This window comes from Arctopsyche grandis, chromosome 4 (assembly GCF_051622035.1).
Source record: "Arctopsyche grandis isolate Sample6627 chromosome 4, ASM5162203v2, whole genome shotgun sequence".
Lineage (NCBI taxonomy): Eukaryota > Metazoa > Arthropoda > Insecta > Trichoptera > Hydropsychidae > Arctopsyche > Arctopsyche grandis.
The window spans coordinates 980,420-1,002,739 of record NC_135358.1 but is presented as its reverse complement, the minus strand read 5'-3'; the positions used below and the strand labels follow the sequence as shown (position 1 = coordinate 1,002,739).

Below are 22,320 nucleotides of genomic sequence, written 5' to 3'. Positions count from 1 at the left end.
AAAAGGTGTAGTATTATTTTATAATTGATTTATTTTCATAGCTCACTTCACTTGTAGGGACTTTATTTATAATAAATTTCGAAAAGTCTTTATCCAATATATAGATTTTGAAATTTATTATTAATTTATTATTATACGGTATTTTAAAAATAAAATCATCATATCAACTAATCAATTTCAAGCAATATTTCCAATTAGCCAATTTACAATAAGTGTACAATTTACATACATACATACATATATTGTATTGTTTGTGAAGAAATTTTCGTTAAAATTTTGTGATTCCTTTTAAGATGTAGGATGGCAATCGTCATTGATCCAAATTTTTATAGTAAAAATCTTATCTTACCAGATAAGATTTTGACTACAATTATATCAAACCATAGATTCATATCTTGTAATCACGATCAATCGTTACTGCATGTGAACAATAAGTACAAAGTTTTTGTTTTAATTCGTATATTTAATAATTTTCAAATTATTCATATCAATTGTCTAATTAAAGAATAGTTAATTGATTTTAAAAATAATTAAACATTACATGTTACAGTTATGTTGCATGGTCGCAAAAATTGACTTCCTCGAAAGGAAGATTCGAATGTGACGCACACCTTGCATCGCCATAAATTTTATTTTCAATTTTTAATTGTTTCAACCAATTCAAATCACAATCACAATTCCATTCATTAAAGTCAATCGATAAAGAATTCTCTCTTAGCCTGCTTATAGCTTCTTCGCCAAAAATGCACGAATCCAATGTAGTAAGACGGTTGTAATTTAAATACAACAACTCTAATGATGGCATTTTCTCAAAAGTTCCACAGCCGATATGTAAATTTTTATGATAGGCCAAAAACACGTACGTGGCGTTTCCCGCCTGAGAAAATGATTCAGCATCAAAACTCGTGTCATTTGAAAAGAATTGAATGACGTCGATTTTAGGTAAAGGAACTGAGCCAGTTAAATTAGTTACATTAAATGGCAGTCGCATTTCCATTATGGTCAAACGAATCAAATTTGGTGCAATCGCTTTTAAAGCGTTTTCTTTTATGTGTTTAATTTCGCCTCCAAGTATTTCCAACTGCTCCAAAATATTTAGACCCTCAAAAGTGCCTTCTTCTAATGTATCAGTTTTGAAATCTTTGAGACGCAAAAGTTTCAATTCTTCGAAAGCAAATCCTTTAAACGCATTGTTCTCAATTCTGTCGATTCCCGGTGAAAGCATGTAAAGCGTTGAAATTCTAAAGATTGTTGTATTAATCCAATTTTGTGACAGTTTTCTACTTTTAACAGTCAGGTCTCTAATGATGAGGAAATCTATGGTTTTTTCTCCGTTTGGGAAATTCTGAAAATAAAATTGAATAGATAAATTGGATGCCAAGGCTATAAATAGTTATGATGATGACTAGGTAATGACTAGTCATCATCAACCGTTCTACTGACTTGAAATTTATCGAGGCTCGACATTTCGTCTGCTTAAGCAGGAGTTTGTATATTAAATACAAAAATGATTTTTTTTTCATGTTAAAAATAAGAATAAATAGGCACAAAAACTATACATAGAAGAAACTTTTAAAATGAAAAGCCATAGAAAATTAGAAACTGAGTACAAGCAAATGAAATCAAATGTGAGTACAAATCAAAATTTTCTGACGATTACATCTACAATATATATACATATAATATAATAATATTCATAAAAATGTATGGAAATACATATGTACGTACATATGTATTCGTAATAATTTAAGTGTCAAATTTATATATTTTTCAGATGGTGATTAAAAATTAAAGTATACCTCAACTTCTACTTCTAACATTGATGTCAAGTAATTTTCGTCGGCAGAATCACAATCGATTTGGTAAAAATCATTTTCAGCAATAGAAGTGGTACACCTTGGTACAAATGACAGGGATTTTTGTTTTTGTAAGTCAGAATATGACTGAGCTACTGGGAAAATGACAACGAAATACATCAAGAAAATCGTTCTAGACCATGTTTGATTCCACCGGTTGAGATTTTTCTTTTCCCCCGAATATCTGCGAAATTTACATAGTAAATCTGATTAACATTTTTATAGTTTTAATAGAAATATTGTAAAAATGAAGAATTCTAACGTATTAAAATGCATGGTTTTCAGTGGTGAAACGTTCGCCGTATTCACCATACTTTCCCAGCGTGAATGATTGTTATTAAGAATTCTGATAAGCAATTAGTTTATCTCAAATTATCACTTCGACTATCATCGATTAATTGTATGTGTTTTGTGACAACGTGTTTAACTCACGATGTTTTTATACTTTTGAAATTAATCTTGACTCTTCTTTAATTGGAATATACATATGTATTGCAGTTGGGAAATCAGATAAAAGAGCGTTGTATCTTTAATGGTAGTAGTCACTATTGGTAAATAACTAGTATGGGCAATTTATTATAGTCCATATGTATGTTCATATCTGAATGTAGATAAATCAAAATTCACTATTAAATAGTTTAAAAAAATAGATCAATAAACATATGCCATCTTTCAATTGAGTATATTATACCTATAAAACATTATTTGATTTAATAAAAGTCAAACAAATCATCTAGTTTTAAAATACAAATATTATTAACAAAATATGTAGGTCACAGGTTAACACATTTATGGGATGTTGTAAATAAATACGGTCAGCAGCCGATTTATACTTTTTCCTCGCAAAAAATGGCATCGTCGAAAGACAACGCATACGTTGGGGATGTTTTGAATATTTTTCTGAATTTTCAAATGAATTAACCAGTCCAAATCAAAATTATAATCCCATTTATTATTACTAATCTTTAAAGCGTTTTCTCTTAGTCTACTTATAACTTCATTACCAAAAACGCAAGAATCCAATGTACTTAGAAGGTTATCATTCAAATACAATTTTTCCAACGATGTCATCTTATCGAAGGTTTCACAGCCAATTTCGAATATTTTATTAGAGTTCAGATACAAATTCTTGATATTTTTCATCTGAGAGAATGATCCAGCATCTAAAACGTATATACCATTAAATGCGGTTTGAACATACCTTAGTTTAGGTAAAGGAACCGTATCAGTAATATTGCTTACGCTGCGGGTTTTTAATATTTCAGAACGTTTTCGTTTATGTGCTTTATTGCACATTGGTATATTTCAAAGTCTTCCACTTATTTTAGACGTCCAAAAGTGCCTTTTTGTAGTGCATCAATTTTCTTGTCTTCTAGACTTCTTTCGTGTGTCTCAATTTTGCGTCGATTGCAAAGTGCAAAACCGTCGATTTTGGCTGAAATCAGGTAATCTTGAAATTTAGAAGGCTGTTGTATTCTGAATTTCTATTTATTTATCCCTAAATTTTCAATTAATAGTATACCTATGGTTTGTCTCCCATTTGGAAAATTCTACACATTAAATTTAATATGGAAATTAATTGCTAGAGCGAATCAAAATGATGTCAATGAGAATGTATATATTAAAAATATGTATGTATGTACATATGTTGTGTTGTTTTAAGAGTAAATTGTATCAATGAAAACATATTTCATCTTTCAATTTTTATACTTTATAACTTTTAAGTCTTTTTGGTGATTGTTAATAAAAGTATGAATACATTGATGAGCGTTTATTTAGTAATAATATAAATTGATAATGTAGGAATAAATCTGACTTGAAAGATTTTATGTTTCTTCGCAAAACTCAACTTCATCGAAAGGTTTACATTTTGGCCTGCCCAAAATTCTCAAATACTACAACCATTCCAAATCGCAAGTGTAATTCCAACTATTTCTATCAATCCATATATGTATGTATATTCCAGACTATTTATTACGCCATCACTAAGAAGCACGAATCCAATGCTGTCAACATAATTTTCTGCACAGACACTGCTTCAATGATTTCATCTTCTCGAAAGTTCCACAGTCGATGTACTCAATTTCGTTCGAGCCCATATATACGATTTCAGCTTTTTCCAAGTGAGGGAAAGATGCATAGTATAGTTTTGACATTTTTTGTGTGATGTAGATTTAGAGTTTGGGGAAAAGGAAATGTTCCGGTTAAATTGACCGGATTAAGGATACCCAACTGTTGCAATGTTTTAAAGCGTTTTCTTTTATGAGAATTTCTTCGCATTTGTATATTTCCAATATTATCACAGATTGCAAGCCCTCAAAAGTTCACTCTATATTAAAAGGTATGGCATCATTTTATAATTGATTTATTTTAATTCTTCAATTCACTTGTAGATACTTTATTTATAATAAATATTAAAAGTGCTACAGTCTTTATTCGATATATGTATAGATTTTGAAATTTCTTGAATTTCCTTACTGTATTTTAAAAATAAAATCATCACATGATCTTATCAATGTACATATTCCGAGCAATGTTTCTAATCATCCAATTTCTAAGAATTGTAAAATTTACTTATTTTATTGTATTGTTTGTTAAGAAATTTTCGTTAAAATTTTGGAATTCCTTTTATGATGGATGTCGGCAATCGTTATTGACTATTCGTTTTTTTCCATATTTTTAGAGGAAAAATCTTATTTTTTTAGATAAGATTTTGACTACACTCATATTTAACCATAGATGTACATATATCTTGCAATCACTAGATGAGAACAATAAATTCAAAGTTTTTATTTTAATTGGCATATTTAATAATTTTCAAATTGTTCATACATATATTCAATTAATTTCAAATAAATACAAAGTTTTTGTATACAATTCAAATAAATTCAAATTTTTCGTAACAATTGTCTATTTGAAGAATAGTTACTTGATCTTAAAATTAATCAGATATTACTTAATTAAATATTTTTATTTTTATTTTTTATTTTATTTTATTTTATTTTATTTTTATTTTTATTTTATTAATTGAAAAATCAACAGACAGGATGTACAGAGATAGGTATAAAAAAAACAAAAAGTAAATAAATAATATATGTAACATCCGAGTCCAATAATAGATTTTTACAAAAATGAAAAAGATAAATATAAGGAAAACAAATTAAAAAGTAAAGAATAAAGGCATGACAAAATATGTAGTACATTGCATAATTAAACTATAGTATTAAAATATTTGGAAAAGGTTATAAGATAGAATATAAGAAGAAATTGAAATTTACAAATATAAAAAACAAATGAAAAAGGTAAATACAAAATAAACAAATGAAAAGGAAAAGAATGAAAGCTATAATATGATTAAATAGCACATTACATAACTAAACTAAAGTATAAAAATAATGGAAATATTGAAAAAATAGAATAGGAGAAAAAATGAATCAATCGGTCAAGATTCTCTTGATGTTAGACCTGAATTGATGTAGGGAAATACTAAACAGATCAATATATATATAAATATATACTTCATGTTACAGTTACGTCGCATGGTCGCAAAAATTGACTTCCTCGAAAGGCAGATTCGAATGAGACGCACACCTTGCATCGCCAAAAATTTTATTTTCAATTTTTAATTGTTTCAACCAATTCAAATCACAATCACAATTCCATTCATTTGAGTCAATCGATAAAGAATTCCCTCTTAGCACGCTTAAAGCTTCTTCGCCAAAAATACACGAATCCAATGTAGTAAGAAGGTTGTTATTTAAATATAACAATTCCATTGATGGCATTTTCTCGAAAGTTCCACAGCCGATATGGAAATTTTTATTATAATAGAAATACGCGTATCTGGCGTTTCCCGCCCGAGAAAATGACCCGGCGTCAAAACTCACGTCATTGAAAGCGAATCGAATAAGGTCGAGTTTAGGTAAAGGAACTGTGCCTGTTAAATTAGTTACACTAAGAGGGAGCCGCATTTCCATCATGGTCAATCTAATCAAATTTGGTGCAATCACCTTCAAAGCGTTTTCGTTTATGTGTTTAATTTCGCCTTTGTATATTTCCAATTCTTCCACAATATTTAGACCCTCAAAAGTGCCTTCTTCTAATGTATCAGTTTTCAAATCTTCTAGACGCAAAAGTTTCAATTCTTCGAAAGCAAATCCTTTAAACGCACTGTTCTCAATTCTGTCGATTTCCGGTGAAATCATGTAAAGCGTAGATATTCTGAAGATTGTTGTATTAATCCAATTTTGTGACAGTTTTCTATTTTTGACAGTCAGGTCTCTAATGATGAGATAATCTATGGTTTTTTCCCCGTTTGGGAAATTCTGAAAATAAAATCAAATGGATAAATTGATTGCCAAGCCTATTGTGCCAAGGCTATAAATAACTATGGCAATAGATTTTTTTCAAAATGATAGCAAATATACATTCATACATACATATATATACTATTAGCAACCTCTTATAAAATTTGTCACTTGGCATAATAATATAGTACAAAAAAAAGTAATTGTAAAAAATTTAAGTGTTATCGAGACTCTTTTTTTTTAACTATTTGTCTGCCTAAGCAGTAGTTTGTATATTAAATATAACGAGAACCTATAAAGCAAATTTTATAAAATATAGAGTGAAAAAAGAAAAAGTTATAGGCGTTTAAATAATTAAAATTTGACAACGAGATGGCAGGGCGAAAAGTAATGAAACTACCGATGTGAATGATGAATGTGACAGATAAACGTCACCGTGTAATACGATGCAGTATTTTCAATCGTGTCTAATACGATATTTTTTCACCATCGTAATTGCTTAACTTATATTTATAACCAAAATGAGCAATATGGCAAAGTATGAAAACGATCGGATAAGAGATAAGGGATATAAAAAATGACCGCTTACACGAAAACCATGTGAAAAGTATAAGAGGTTAGTAAAAAAGGCTTTTTTCGTGTTAAAATAGGTACAAAGACTATACATAAATAGATACAAAATAATATACATAAAAGAAATAGATACAAAAACTATAAATAAAAGAAACTTTTAAATTAAATGAGCATTCGGTCAACTTTTATTATTAAATGAGCATTCGTTCTCATTTAATAATAAAAGTTGTGTCGGTCCTGAGATCGCTAAAGCTTTTGCTAGTTTTTTTAGCTCTGTATTTGATCAGAGATCACCATCCCTTGATGCTAATTTGGCTTCCCAAATTGGTACTGAAGGTGTTGTTATAGACATTCCGCGGGTCTCGCTTGGAGATGTTAGGATAGCAATTTTGAAGTTGAAAGGGTCTGTTGGGCCTGACGGTGTGCCCCCTGACGTATTAAAGGCATGCTGTAATTCGCTCTTAGAGCCTCTTCAGTTTATTTTTAACCTTATTCTGGATTCTGGTAATTATCCTGAAAAATGGAAATTATCTAGAGTCACTCCCATTCATAAAAGTGGCTCTAAAAATGAGGTTGAAAATTACAGACCTATTGCTATCATCTCGGCTATTCCCAAAATTTTCGATAATATCCTTCACCGTTTGATTCTTTTGCAGTTCAAAAGATTGTTGTGTGATGAGCAGCATGGTTTTTCACCATGTCGTTCCACTACCACTAATCTTGCCTGCTTTTCATATTATACCATGTCTAAAGTTGACCGTGGACAACAAGTTGATGTAGCCTACTTTGACTTTCGAAAAGCATTTGATCTTGTCAACAATGACGCTCTTATGATCAGATTAGCTGAAGTGGGCTTTTCTCCACGTCTTCTTAAACTCTTTGCTTCTTATCTTAGTGATAGGAAGCAATTTGTTAGATATGGTATTTATGAATCTCCTTCATTTTTTACGCGATCTGGTGTAACTCAGGGGTCCACCTTAGGCCCTTTACTATTTACAATAGTCATTAATAACCTCCCAAAAGTACTACGCAATGCTTCATGTCTCTTGTTTGCTGACGACGTTAAACTATTCTTTGCTGTTAAGGATGAGAGGCAAGCCTCTCTCCTTCAAGCTGATATTAACGCTGTTTTAGAGTTCAGTTCCAGTTTAGGGCTTGAACTGAATACTAGTAAATGTGCTATTATGAGTTATGGACGTGCGAATTCGCTCTATTGTCACGGATATTCCATTGGATCCGTATTGTTGAAGCGCGTGGAATCAATGGTCGATTTGGGTATCACTTTTGATCCTCAATTCACCTTTCACAACCACATCAAGACAATCGCTGACGTTTCCTTTCGTCGACTTGGATTTGTCTTGAGATATGCTAGATTATTCTCCAACCCCTTGTCTTCTCGCTTGCTTTTCAACTCGCTTGTTAGAAGTAAGCTAGAGTATAATGCAATTGTGTGGAATCCGCATGAAGCAAACTACTCTCTTATTATAGAAAAAGTGCAAAAAGCATTTCTTCGTTTTCTTTATAAGAAAGAGTATGGGTACTACCCATATCTCTATCCTACTCCTTTCCTTTTGGGCATGCTTGGGTATAATTCCCTTGAACTTCGGAGAAACTTCTCGTTAATTCGTTTCGTTCTCCAGCTTTTGCGTGGTAATACGTCATGCCCGTTGTTGCTGGAACAGTTGGGACTTTATGTCCCTAATAATTATGTGCGTGGTAGACATCATCAATTAATGGTTGTACCTGCTGCTCGCACAGTTCTTTTTCGAATGGCTCCTATTCCAAGAGCTATTCGACTTCTCAATGAAATCGTTGCTGCTGTCCCTGAATGTGATATTTTCCACCTTGGAGAGCGTAGATTGTCGGATATTATCTTAACATATTTATCTGGTAACCTGCGCTCATCATTACTTTCTTAATTTGAATGTGATGAATGAGTGGAATCTTAATCTACTCTCTTCCATTTGGGCCTCGCTGTGATTTTATTTTTTATTCATATTTTGTTTTATTTTATTTTATTTTTTCTTTCTCTTTTGTACATTTTTATATACTATTTTAATTTTGCTCAGTGTAAACAAAGAATGGGATTTATGGATTTTATTTTTAATTTTTACACTTTTGTTATTTTTTTTTTCTCTCTGAATGATGTATTATTTTCCTTTTGTTACTTTTTTTATTATTTTATTTTACCATGTTTTCTGCTTTTGCTTTTTTCCTTTATTTACAGTTTACTTGTTTTTATATCATGTTTTTATATATTTTTCAAATGTAGGCCATTGTGGCCCATTAGGTTCTTCCTGTAATGCCACAATGGTCCAAAACTATTAAATAAACTATTAAATAAATAAATAAAATTAACAGTCATCGAAAATTAGAAACCATCAAATGTGATAACGAATCGATAGATCAAATTTTTTTGACGATTACATCTACATATGTATATATATACATATAATATAATAATATTCATAAAAATGGATGGACATACATATGTACATATGTATTCGTAATAATTTACGTGTCCATTGTATTTGTTTTTCAGTAGGTGATTAAAAATTAAAGTTTACCTCAACTTCTACTTCTAACATTGATGTCAAGTAATTTTCGTCGGCAGAATAGCAATCGATTTGGTAAAAATCATTTTCAGCAATAGAAGTGGTACACCTTGGTGCAAATGACGGGGATTTTTGTTTTTGTAAGTCAGAATATGACTGAGCTACTGGAAAAATGACAACGAAACACATTAAGAAAATCGTTCTAGACCATGTTTGATTCCACCGGTTGAGATTTTTTTTTCCCCCGAATATCTGCAAAATTTACATAGTAAATCTGATTAACATTTTTATAGTTTTAATAGAAATATTCTAAAAATGAAGAATTCTAACCTATTAAAATGCATGGTTTTCAGTAGTGAAACGTTCGCCGTCTTCACCATACTTTCCCAGTGTGAATGATTGTTATTAAGAATTCTGATAAGCAATTAGTTTATCTCAAATAATCACAACGACCATCATCGATTAATTGGATGTGTTTTGTGATAACGTGTTTAACGTACGATGTTTTTATACTTTTGAAATTAATCTTGACTCTTCTTTAATTGGAATATACATATGTATTGCTGTTGGGATATCAGATAAAATAGCGTTGTATCTTTAATGGTAGTAGTCACTATTGATAAATAACAAGTATGGGCAATTTATTATAGTTCATATGTATGTTCATATCTGAATGTAGACAAATCAAAAATCACCATTAAATAGTTAAAAAAAATAAATCAATAAACATATGCCATCTTTCAATTGAGTATATTATACCTATAAAACATTCTTTGATTTAATAAAAGTCAAACAAATCATCTAGATTTAAAATACAAATATTATTAATAAATGTACGTCATAGTTAACACATTTATGGGATGTTGTAAATAAATACGGTCAGCAGCCAATTTATATTTTTTCCTCGCAAAAAATGGCATCGTCGAAAGACAACGCACACGTTGGGTTGTCTTGAATTTTTTTCTGAATTTTCAATTGAATTAACCAGTCCAAATCACAATTACAATCCCATTTATTACCACCAATTCTTAAAGCGTTTTCTCCTAATCTACTTATAACTTCATTACCAAAAACGCAAGAATCCAATGTACTTAGTAGGTTATCATTCAAATACAATTTTTCCAACGATGTCATCTTATCGAAAGTTTCACAGCTAATTTCGAATATTTTATTAGAGTTCAAATACAAATTCTTGACATTTTTCATATGAGAGAATGATCCAGCGTCTAAATCTTCTAAGCCATTAAATGCGATTTGAACATTCGTTAGATTAGGTAAAGGAACCGTACCGGTAATATTGGTTACGTTGAGGGTATATTGCATTTCCATTACGGTTAAATTGACCAAATTCGGTGCAAATTCTTTCAAAACGTTTTCGTTTATGTGCTTTATTGCGCATTTATATATTTCAAAGTCTTCCACTAATTTTAGACTTCCAAAAGTGCCCTCTTGTAGCGTATCAATTTTCATGTCTTCTAGACGCAAGTGTGTCAATTCTGCGAACGCAAATCCTTTAAATGCATTGTTTTGAATGCTGTCGATTTCGGCTGAAATTAGGTCAAGTCTCAAAATTCGGAAGGCTGTTGTATTAAGCCAATTTTGAGACAGTTTTCTGTTTTCTACCACTAAATTTTCAATTAATAGTGTATCTATGGTTTGTTTCCCATTTGGAAAATTCTGAAAATTAAATTTAATGTGGAAATTAATTGCTATAGCGAATCAAATTTACGTCGATGATAATGTAAATATGTAAAATGTATTACAATGAAAAAGTACTATCAAATAAATCTATATCTATACTTTACATATAAATTGATAAGATAACTTTTGTGTGTATTTAAAAGAAATTTAGTTGGATTTGTTTTCATTTGATGATTGGAAATGATGACTTACGTAAACTTCTGCTTCTATCATAGCTGTCAAGTTAGCTACGTTGACACTAATGCAACTGATATGATATTCATTTTTCGAAATAGTAGCAGTGTTGCAATTTTCAGCAAATGGTGCTATTTTTTGATTTTTCAAGTGGATATTGGATTGCGCTACCGGAAAAATCACCACAAAACATATTAACCAAATCATTCCAGATAATATTTGATTCCGCTGCTCGAATCGTTTCTTAGCCACCAAGCTATCTGTGAAATTTGTCATACAAGAATTATCAGTACTTTATAGTATTATATGTAACCTGTATAATCATTTAATTTGAATAATTCTATGCACAATCAAATACCATATTTCGATTACAAGAAAACAATACTTTATCTACTTATATGTATGTACCTATCGTATGAATAAAAAATATATCACATACATATGTATGTATATACATTGTGTTTTTTGACATTTGCTTAGTTTTGTTTTGCTTTATGAAAAAAAACAATACGGTCCATTTCTGTGGTTTCATATTTAATAAAATAAAAAAAACATACTCAAAGTCGGAGATTTTCGATCCTTTCAATATATGCAATGTCTCTAGGTAGAAAATCGTCCGTTGCTTTCGCCGATTGGACTCCGTGTGATAAATATTAAATTGATAGATAAATTAAATCTTAGTTCAATCTTATACTATATGAGATTTATCTGCTGCACGTATTTTAGATACAATTATAATATGACATTCTTTAATTCAACATTTGATGTCTGCTTAAGAAAAGCACTCAATTTGTGTTATTATATTTTGTAAATGTTCCGAAAGGGATTGAAGTCTTAATACCCATGTGATTGAAAATTATTTATTTAAAAACCATTTAGTTCAGGAATATTTTCATTCCAAATTATTGAGAACTAGTTGCATTAGATTATCGTGTTAATTTCGAACGAATTTTAGTTAAATATAAGGCTCATCAAGAAGTCCCGAATATTTTGTAATCTACTGGTATAGGTAAATGGATAGTTTTTCATAAGTTTGGAAACATCTATATTTGAACAATTCGGATAAGATTTACCATAGTGAAATCAGCCAAAATGGTATAATTTTATATTTTTATTTGTTATTACACTTATAGTTAATATTTTCTTATTTTACATAGATATATAACAGGTAGACTACAATGCGCCTACCTAGACAATTAATTACAAACATTTAAGCATTTTTGTTACATAAATCGCTGTATTTATAGAGGAACACGAAATTTACAATGAATTATCCCTAGAGACATCTATGGATTTAGACTTGTATATAAATTTTTAGATGTTGTACATAAATCAAGATATTTGTGACATAGCGGGTGGGATGATTTTTGCCAATTTGATGAAGGAACCGTTTCAACAATGAAATCAGCTAAATTAGCAAACTGTGGTAAGAAACGATCGACTTGGAGTCACAAATATCCAAGTCTGACCAGCAGTATTAAAAGATTAGCACGGGATTGAACCCGGTAACAGGTAAAATATAAACGCAACCACCGAGCCATACTGCTGGCTATATCTATGTGTAGTTGAGCTTTTCGTGTGTTTATATGTTATTTTTATTTAATTTAATTTATATATTTATACCAGGAAGGCCTAACAGGTAAAACCGATGCGCCTTCCTGGCCAATTACAAAAAAAAAGTAATAGTACATAATATGAACAGTCCTCGATTTGATTCGTTTTAAATTTTCTCTTCGCAAAAATCGACTTCTTCGAAAAGGAGATTTGAATGAGATGCACACAATGGATCGTCGATAATTATTCTGTCTAGTTTCAATTGTTTTAACCAGACCAAATCACAATTACAATCCCATACATTGCGCGCCATCCACATTAAATATAGACTATTTATTACCTCATCACTGAAAACGCAAGAATCTAATGTTGTAAGAAGATTAGCCCCTAAAGAAAAATACTGCAATGATGTCATCTTCTCAAAAGTTCCACAGCCGACGTGTTTAATATAATTCCAGTCCAAAAACAAATAGATGACGTTGTCTATTCCAGAAAACGACCCAGCGTCTAAGCTTACAATTTTATTATTAACTATATATACAGTCGTTAGTTTGGGCAAAGGAATGGTTCCGGTTAAATTAGTTGGATTGAAGGGCAATATCATCTCAGATATCGTTAATAATTCCAAATTGGGTGATATAGCTTTAAAAGCGTTTTCGTTGATGTGCTTTATTTCCATCTTATACAATGTCAAATTTCTTAATAGTTGAAGGCCTTCGAACGTGCCTTCTTCTAATGTGTCAGTTTTTAATCCAAGCAGATACATAGATGTCAACGTTTCGAAAGCGTATCCTTTAAATGCATTGTTTTCAATGTTGTCGATTTCCATCGAAATTATTAGAAGGTTTGATATACGGAAGCGTGTCGTATTAATCCAGTTTTGTGTAAGCTTTCCGTTGTCTGCCAACAAATTTTCAATATTCAGATAGTGTACGGTATGCTTTTCGCCGGGGAAATTCTGAAAATGAAATTAAATCTTGAATATAATTGCTAAGACTTATATTCTTACAGTTTCTGTAAATAAATGTACATAATTGTAAAAATCTACAAAATTTTATAAATATTATTCTATTTTACCGAAGTTTCTATTACATAGAGATAATTGTGAAAGTTTTCTATTAAAATTGCATATAAAATGAAAATTCAAGTGTACCTCAACTTCTTTTTCTATCATCGCTGTCAAGTCATTTACGTTCACATCCCTGCATTTGACAGTGTATTCATTTTCTGCCGAAACTGTGAAGGTGCAATCATTTTTTTTTTTGGACTGAATAGGACTCGGTCACCGGAATAATTACCAATAAACACACAAAGAAAACCATTCCATGCAATATTTGATTCCATTGGTGCAACCTACTTTCTGCCATCAAATTTCTGAAATTAACAATACATTTTATTTTATTTATTTTATTTTATTGTTACAAATCAATATACACTCGCCATTACAGATTTGCTCCAATGCGACGGGTGTACGTTAACGAAATACAGAATACATAAACAATCAGAAATCAGACATACAGTAATACATACATATACAATCAGAATATATAGCATATAACAATTAATCAGAAATAATAATCATAGAGACATCTATGGATTATTTTTAGATTTTTTTTTTGTATACAATTTTTATACATATAATAAATACGAATTTATAGAGATGTCTATAGAGATATCTATAGATTTCAGATTACTGTGTATAATTATTACAAATTATACACAGGCAGATTTTGTGACAACAGGATTAGATCTAATACCAATTTTCAGGAACCGTTTCAGCAATGATCAGATAAAATTGGCAAACTCTGATAGAGAAACGATCGATTTGGAGTCACAAAACCCCCAAATCTAACCAGTAGTGGCGAGGACTCGAACCTTTGACCTCAGTGGTGCTAAATATATACGCTACCACTAAGCCAAACTGCTGGCCATATATGTTAATAAATAGTGTACCGAGTATTGGTGTTAAAAGTAATTATATAAGTAATATATAATATAGTAAGTATAATATGGGGAACTTCAACCTGGTAACAGTCCTGATCATCATCAGTGAAACGTTTGGCGTATTTGTCGACTTTTTCTGAAATGAATGATTTGAGTTTGGAATTTCAACTATAATGTTTTTTATCTTATTATTATTGTATTATATTGATAATCTTTTTCGATTAACTAAATGGAGCTCTGCAATAATGAGCGTAGAGCGATCACTATCGCAGAACAATAATAAAATAAAATTGCAGCTTAAAACGCATCGGGAATTGTCAGAAATATATCTGTAGATTTTAATTATTTAGCAAGGAACGATTAGCAAAATAGTAGACTAAAAATTAATCGACTCACATTTATTAATTTCGAATCGATCACTGATATGATTATTTTTTTCATTCAAATTTTTTGGACTCTTAAATATAAAAAGAAAATGTTTTTAAAATAAATATATATTTTTATTCAATGAATATAAACAAAGTATATGTAAAAATATGTACATACGTATGTATGGTGTATTGTTTTAAGAGTAAATTGTAGTATCAATGAAAATAAATTTCATCTTTCAATTCGTATATTTTATAACTATTAAATCGTTTTGGCGATTGTTTATAAAAGTGTGACCGTTTATTTAGTAATAATGTAGGAATAAATCTGACTTGAATGATTTTATGTTTCTTCGCAAAATTCAACGTCATCGAAAGGTTTATCCGAATGCGATGCACATTTTGGCCTGTCCAAAATTCTCAAATCTTTCAACCATTCCAATTCGCAAATGCAATTCCAACTATTTCCATCGATCCATATATATTCCAGACTATTTATTACGTCATTGCCAAACACGCACGAATCCAATGCTGTCAAAAGATTTTTCTGCACAGACACTGTCTTCAATGATTTCATCTTCTCGAAAGTTCCACAGTCGATGTGCTGAATTTCGTTCGAGCCCACATATACGATTTCAGCTTTTTCCATGCGAGAGAAAGATGCAGAGTCTAATTTTGGCATTTTTGTGTGATGTATTTCGAGTTTCGTAAGTTGGGGAAAAGGAAATGTTCCGGTTAAATTGATCGGATTAAGGGGGATATATTGGATACCCAACTGTTGCAATGTGGGTGCTATTGCTTTTAAAGCGTTTTCTTTTATGAGAATTACTTCGCATTTGTATATTTCCAATATAGTCACAGATTGCAAGCCCTCAAAAGTGCCCTCTTCTAATGTGTTGATTTTTGTGTTGTGTATATATAAATCAGTCACTGTTTCAAAGGCGAATCCTTTAAATGCGTTGATCTCAATGCTGTCGATTTTCGCTGAAATTATTTTTAGCAGCTTTATACGGAAACTTGTTGTGTCGATCCATTTTTCCGATAGTTTTTTAGTATCTACAGCTAAGCTTTCTATAAGGAGATAATCTATAGATCGCGTCCCATTTTCAAAATTCTGAAAATTCAAAAATTATTACTAAAACGATGATGAACATTACAATAGTACATATTGTAAACACATAAAAATAAATAAATAGATTTTTAGACTTTGGAAATATTTTTCTTTACACGACATTAATTATGTACTGAAATTTAAACTCTTGTGATAATAATATTATAAATAACCACATATTTTATAAATATTAATATATTGAACTATTTATAAATATTAATATCGTTAAAGAATTGAATGTTTTTTACTTGTAAAAATCAAGGAAACATTTATAAAAATACGTATCATGCGTATCTATTATGTGAATAACTTATAGTTACATATATAAAATCTCAATTTATTTATTTCAGCGTTAAATGTGTTTGATTAATCACGAAACTCTACTTCAACTTCCTTTTCTAACATTGCAGTTAAGTCTTTTACGTTGACCCCAGTGCAATGGACCACGTACTTATCTTCATCGTCTATACTTTCTATAACATCAGTGACACAATTGGCTGCAAATGGAGCTTTTTCTGTTTCTTTCAAATTGGTATAGGACTCAGTTACCGGAAAAGCTGCCAATATACAAATAAAGATAATCATTCCAGAGAATGTTTGATCCCACTGGACTAATATTCCTTTTTTCAACAAATTTCTTTGAAATTTACAATATACATATGTACATATGAAAAATACTAGATTTTATACTATATATTAAATAAAATCATTCCAATATAAATAATCCAAACCTCGTTATAGCCATGGCTTTCATGTTGTGAAAATGTTCGATGTTTTTATGATTTTTTCTCAGTAAGAATGATTGTGAGTTTCGCATTTTGATAAACAGATAGTTTATCTTAAATTAATCACAACGATCATCATTGTTTGATTGGATTGTGTAATTTTATACTTTTGAGATAATAAAAATAAATCTCAGATAATAAACATTGATTGTATGGAGGTAAAAATATGTAATTACCCAAACATGCAGAATTTTACCTTCGTACCAGTCATTGGTATGGTTTTTAGTAGTAAAAAAATTTACTGCCTACGCCAACAATATGAATTATTGCAGTTGATCATTTCGATTTTGTAAGTGTTTTGTCTTAAATAATCACGTTGATCATAATTGATTAATCTCGTCATGCTCTGCAATTGCTATCGGTAAATTTTACGTTTATACACTTTTGAGATCTTTTACGTTTAACGATTGGAATTTTAAACATAAATTTTCTAATAATTTTTATTTATTATCTTTTTTATTAATTTTTTTACTTATTTAATATAATTTTTATTAATATTAATATTATGACCGTAAAAACAACGTTCGTGTTTAGAAATGAAGCGCAGACACTTTGGTATTTGAAAGCGTAAACGCTTTGATATTTGAAAATATTCACAACAAAAATTGAAAAAAAAACGATCAAATTTTAATGAATGATTAAACAAATCGTTTTTCATTTCAAACAAAAAATAATTTTTTATAATAAAATAAAATCATTACTGACAATATATGACTCCATTAGACCAATCTTTTGAGCCACCAAATAAAATATCTGTCAAATTTGCAAAACATTGTTATGTATGAGGGTTTGGTGCATCCGCTCTAAAATCGCCAGACAAACGAACGACAGATTAACAGAACGGCAGCTTTAAACGTAATTCTCGTTTTCTCGAATGATAAGGCAAGATAAGTTCCGAATCTTGCCTTATTAAACTCGCCAGAAAGATCCAACTCAATTTTAATAATTACCATTTTAATAATTTCATCTGTGCACATCGAAAGGTTACTCGTCATCTGATGTGCAATCTATCATTCAAGAAGACGAGAATTGCATTTAAAGCACCCATCCGTTAATCTGTCGTTCAATTTGTCTGGCGATTTTAGAGCGGATGCACCGCATCCTATTTATGAGTATGATTTTTAAAGCGTTAATAAATTAAAAATAAATTATCATGTTATAAATTTATCAACATGTATTTTGTGTACATAAGTATTGATTACACTATTCGACAAATAACGACTTTTTTTTTGGTTCAGAGACGAGATATGACTTTTCTTATAGATACATATATGCCCAGTGAACACGAATCTGGTAATAAAAAATGTTGATTGGCTTGAGATTCGGAGATATATGTGTTTTTTAAATCGCGCGATAATTTTACAATTTCATTCGAAATGGTGTAAACTAATATTGTACGAATTTTCGATTGATTATTTGAATATTTGTATAGGTGACAATCAGGCGAATCTTCGAATATTCGATTAAGAACCTTACTGTACATTTATACTGTACGTTTATTGTAAAATACTTAAAATTGGGTTAAAAATAAACACACATTTATTTGCTTATTATCAATTGCTATATTTTTAAACTTGAAAGATATTAAATACATCGCATGTTTTTTATTATATTATAAATCCAAAAAAATAAACACAAATTGTATCTGCATATTATAAATAAGTATATTTTTAACTTGAATGATATAAAATACATCGTGAGTTTTTTTTGTACTATAAATCTAATCAGTTGATAATTTTAACGGCTTTAATCTTCCTCCTCGCAAAAATTGACGTCTTCGAAAGGTAGATTTGAATGTGACGCACACGTTGGATCATCTACGACTTTATTGTTAATTTTCAATTGTTTCAACCAGTCCAAATCACAGTTGCAATTCCATTTATTTTCCCCCAGATTCAAAGTGTATGGTTGTAAATTACTTATAGTCTCCTCACCGAAAACGCAAGAATCTAACGTAGTAAGACCATTCCTAATCAAAGACAACCGGGTCAACATTGTCATATTCTGGAAAGCTCCACAGCCGATATTTTCAATTTTATTATAGTCCAAATACAAATACGGAGTGTTTGATATTTGGGCGAACGATCCAGAGTCGATATTTGACATTCTATTGCCAGTCATTACAATGGATTCAATTTGAGGTAGTTTGACAGTTCCAGTTAAATTGGTTGGATTAAATGGCAATACCATTGAATGCACGTACAATAATTCTAATGTAGGTGCTACAAGTTTCAAAGCGTTTGCGTTGATGTGATTGACTTTCAAAAAAACAAAATCCAGTCTCATCAACGATTGCAGGCCTTCAAATGTTCCTTCTTCTATTGTATCAATGTTCATAATATTAAATTCTAAATGTAGCAACTTTTCGAAAGCATATCCCACAAATGCCTTGGTTTCAATCCTGTTAATATTCAATGATGAATATATTCGAAGACTTAAAATACGGAAGCTTGTTGTATTAATCCAATTCTGGGATAATTTTCCGTTCTCAATCGATAAATTTCGCAAACGCAGAATACCAATGGTTGACCCTCCAATGGTAGAATTCTAAAAATGAGAACAATATTATTTTATTGTAATTCTCTTCAAATTGGTGTTTTAAAATGCAAATGATTCACAACGTGTACATTATGACAAATCACAAATGTGGTTAAATTAAAATATACATACATATATAAATAACTTTCCAACACATATGAAAATTATTAAAATTTTATATCACGAATTTAATTGGAATATATTTTTAATGGTAGTAAAAATTAATATTTACCTTAATTTGTTCTTCTATCATCGCTGTTAAGTCATTTACGTTTACATTATCACATTCAATAAAGAATAATCCACCTTCATTACCGTCAAAGCATCTCGGTGCAAATGAAGATTTTTGTTCATACTTTTGGACTGCGTAGGACTGGGTTACAGGAAATATAATCGCGAAATAAAATAGGAAAATAATTCCGGACATTTTTCTGATCCGGGTTGATCTTCCATTCGCCGCACAGTATCTGAAAATCCAATTAGTTAATATAATACCAATTAATTATAATTACATAATATAGAGAATACCAACCCGATAAACGCCATGGTGTTTGATATCAAAGCGTCCGATTTCTTCGGCCACCTTTCTGAGAGTGAATGTGTGGCTTTGTTTGAACAAATAAGTGATTTATCATAATAATTAATCACAGCATTGTTGATTGATTTCATTGTGTCTATCAATCATTCGTTTTTTTTTGTATTTAAACTATTTTGAGGTAAAAAAAATGACTGAAAAAAATAACGATAATTTAATATTCTTATTTAATTTTTACTCTACCTTTGTATATTTATGCATATGTCCATACATAGTAACAAAAAATGAAGTTTATTATGATAAATCACTTATTTGTTCAAACAAAGCCACACATTCACTCTCAGAAAGGTGGCCGAAGAAATCGGACTTTTTGATATCAAAAACCATGGCTTTTATCGGGTTGGTATTCTCTATATTATGTAATTATAATTAATTGGTATTATATTAACTAATTGGATTTTCAGATACTGTGTGGCGAATGGAAAATTAACCCGAATCGGACAAATGTCCGGAATTATTTTCCTATTTTATTTCGCGATTATATTTCCGGTAACCCAGTCCTACGCATTCCAAAAGTATGAACAAAAATCTTCATTTGCACCAAGATGCTTTGACGGTAATGAAGGTGGATTATTCCTTATTGAATGTGATAATGTAAACGTAAATGACTTAATAGCGATGATAGAAGAACAAATTAAGGTAAATATTAATTTTTACTACCATTAAAAATATATTCCAATTAAATATGTGATATAAAATTTTAATAATTTTCATATTTGTTGGAAAGTTATTTATATATGTATGTATATTTTAATTTAACCACATTTGTGATTTGTCATAATGTACACGTTGTGAATCATTTTCATTTTAAAACACCAATTTGAAGATAATTACAATAAAATAATATTGATATCATTTTTAGAATTCTATCATTGGAGGGTCAACCATTGGTATTCTGCGTCTGCGAAATTTATCGATTGATAACGGAAAATTATCCCAGAATTGGATTAATACAACAAGCTTCCGTATTTTAAGTCTTCGAATATATTCATCATTGAACATTAACAGCATTGAAAACAAAGCATTTGTGGGATATGCTTTCGAAAAGTTGCGACGTTTAGGATTATATAATATGAAAATTGATACAATAGAAGAAAGAACATTTGAAGGCCTGCAATCGTTAATAAGACTGGATTTTGCTTTTTTGGAAGTCAATCACATCAACCCAAACACAATGAAACTTGTAGCACCTACATTAGAATTATTGTACGTGAACTCTATGGTATTGCCATTCAATCCAACTAATTTAACTGAAACTGTTGAATTATCTTAAATTTCTTCTATTGTAATGTCATTTATATTGCTATCGGATCCCTCATCACTGAGGATCGTGACTATGATGTCCGGTCAACCAGCTGCCTTCATTTAGTTCTAAATTCGGAAAGGCGAAGACTTGCTTCCGTGGAAGAACCCGTCACTGCAGATAGTTGGTCAGTCCAGGTGGATGCGAGGGATCAATGTACCTCTGGCTCTTCTGCCTTCGACGCTACCAACCACAACTCTCCTCACCTTTTCGTGCAATGTGGTCAAAGAACTGCAATATACGTTTCAGGCATATTGTTGACAGTCTATCCTTGATTTTTAATTCTTCCAGAATAGACACATTTATTCGATTGTTAGTCCAAGGCATGCACAATAGCCGACTCCAGGACCACCACATATCGAAAGTGTCCATTCTCCGTCTATCCGCCGCCTTCATGGTCCACGTCTCGACTCCATAAAGGCAGACAGAAAAAACGAGACTCTTCACGAGACGGATTTTGACAGCAGTTGTAATGGTTCTATTCTTCCAAATCTCCGTTAGTTGTGACATTGCCGATTTTGCTAATATAATCCGGCGCCGTATTTCCAATTCTCTGCCGCCGTTGTTGAATATGAGTGACCCCAGATAGACAAAATTATCAACCACCTCTAAATATACCGTTTAAGTTGTTGTTTTGCAGCTGTTGGTGACGATCAATTATCATAATTTTTGTTTTGGGACGGTTTATCTAGAGGCCAAGCACATTGCACTCTGTCTCAACACGACGGATCACTTTGGCCATTTCTTCATGTTTACACTGAGAAACAAAAAAAAATATTAGAACGAAAAATAATCAATCTTTACTAAGTTTAATTCACTGACTTTGAATATGATAATAATTTTTGTTTTTTAGTGATCGTTTACGAGATATGAGCATTTAAAAAAACGCGCGATTTTCATAGTTTTTTGGCTTTTGCGGTCTTTAACTCAAAATATAGTATTGATTTGCTTAAAGT

The 22,320-nt window shown here is 30.5% G+C and overlaps 5 protein-coding genes across 5 annotated transcripts; all 5 read right to left on the bottom strand.

Moving 5' to 3' along the window:
- Window positions 1-452: 452 nt before the first annotated feature.
- LOC143911317 (uncharacterized) lies at window positions 453-9,667 on the bottom strand. The gene is made up of 3 exons (XM_077430168.1): window positions 9,622-9,667; window positions 1,800-2,040; window positions 453-1,345 (listed from the first exon to the last, which is right to left on the bottom strand). Exons 1-3 carry the CDS (start codon window positions 9,633-9,635, stop codon window positions 551-553), a joined length of 1,050 nt encoding a protein of 349 aa, XP_077286294.1. The 5' UTR covers window positions 9,636-9,667; the 3' UTR covers window positions 453-550.
- Window positions 9,668-10,015: 348 nt separating this feature from the next.
- LOC143911328 (uncharacterized) lies at window positions 10,016-11,814 on the bottom strand. Its single transcript, XM_077430181.1, has 3 exons — window positions 11,724-11,814; window positions 11,185-11,426; window positions 10,016-10,968 (listed from the first exon to the last, which is right to left on the bottom strand). The coding sequence occupies exons 2-3, from the start codon at window positions 11,371-11,373 to the stop codon at window positions 10,183-10,185; spliced, it is 975 nt and encodes a 324-aa protein (XP_077286307.1). The 5' UTR covers window positions 11,374-11,426; window positions 11,724-11,814; the 3' UTR covers window positions 10,016-10,182.
- A 446-nt stretch (window positions 11,815-12,260) lies between these two features.
- Window positions 12,261-14,811, bottom strand: LOC143911327 (podocan-like). The gene is made up of 3 exons (XM_077430180.1): window positions 14,745-14,811; window positions 13,874-14,094; window positions 12,261-13,678 (listed from the first exon to the last, which is right to left on the bottom strand). Exons 2-3 carry the CDS (start codon window positions 13,892-13,894, stop codon window positions 12,887-12,889), a joined length of 813 nt encoding a protein of 270 aa, XP_077286306.1. The 5' UTR covers window positions 13,895-14,094; window positions 14,745-14,811; the 3' UTR covers window positions 12,261-12,886.
- A 337-nt stretch (window positions 14,812-15,148) lies between these two features.
- Window positions 15,149-16,937, bottom strand: LOC143911322 (uncharacterized). The gene is made up of 3 exons (XM_077430173.1): window positions 16,875-16,937; window positions 16,528-16,780; window positions 15,149-16,146 (listed from the first exon to the last, which is right to left on the bottom strand). Exons 1-3 carry the CDS (start codon window positions 16,895-16,897, stop codon window positions 15,376-15,378), a joined length of 1,047 nt encoding a protein of 348 aa, XP_077286299.1. The 5' UTR covers window positions 16,898-16,937; the 3' UTR covers window positions 15,149-15,375.
- A 1,520-nt stretch (window positions 16,938-18,457) lies between these two features.
- Window positions 18,458-20,136, bottom strand: LOC143911312 (uncharacterized). The gene is made up of 3 exons (XM_077430162.1): window positions 19,999-20,136; window positions 19,699-19,933; window positions 18,458-19,475 (listed from the first exon to the last, which is right to left on the bottom strand). Exons 1-3 carry the CDS (start codon window positions 20,133-20,135, stop codon window positions 18,675-18,677), a joined length of 1,173 nt encoding a protein of 390 aa, XP_077286288.1. The 5' UTR covers window position 20,136; the 3' UTR covers window positions 18,458-18,674.
- Window positions 20,137-22,320: the final 2,184 nt, after the last annotated feature.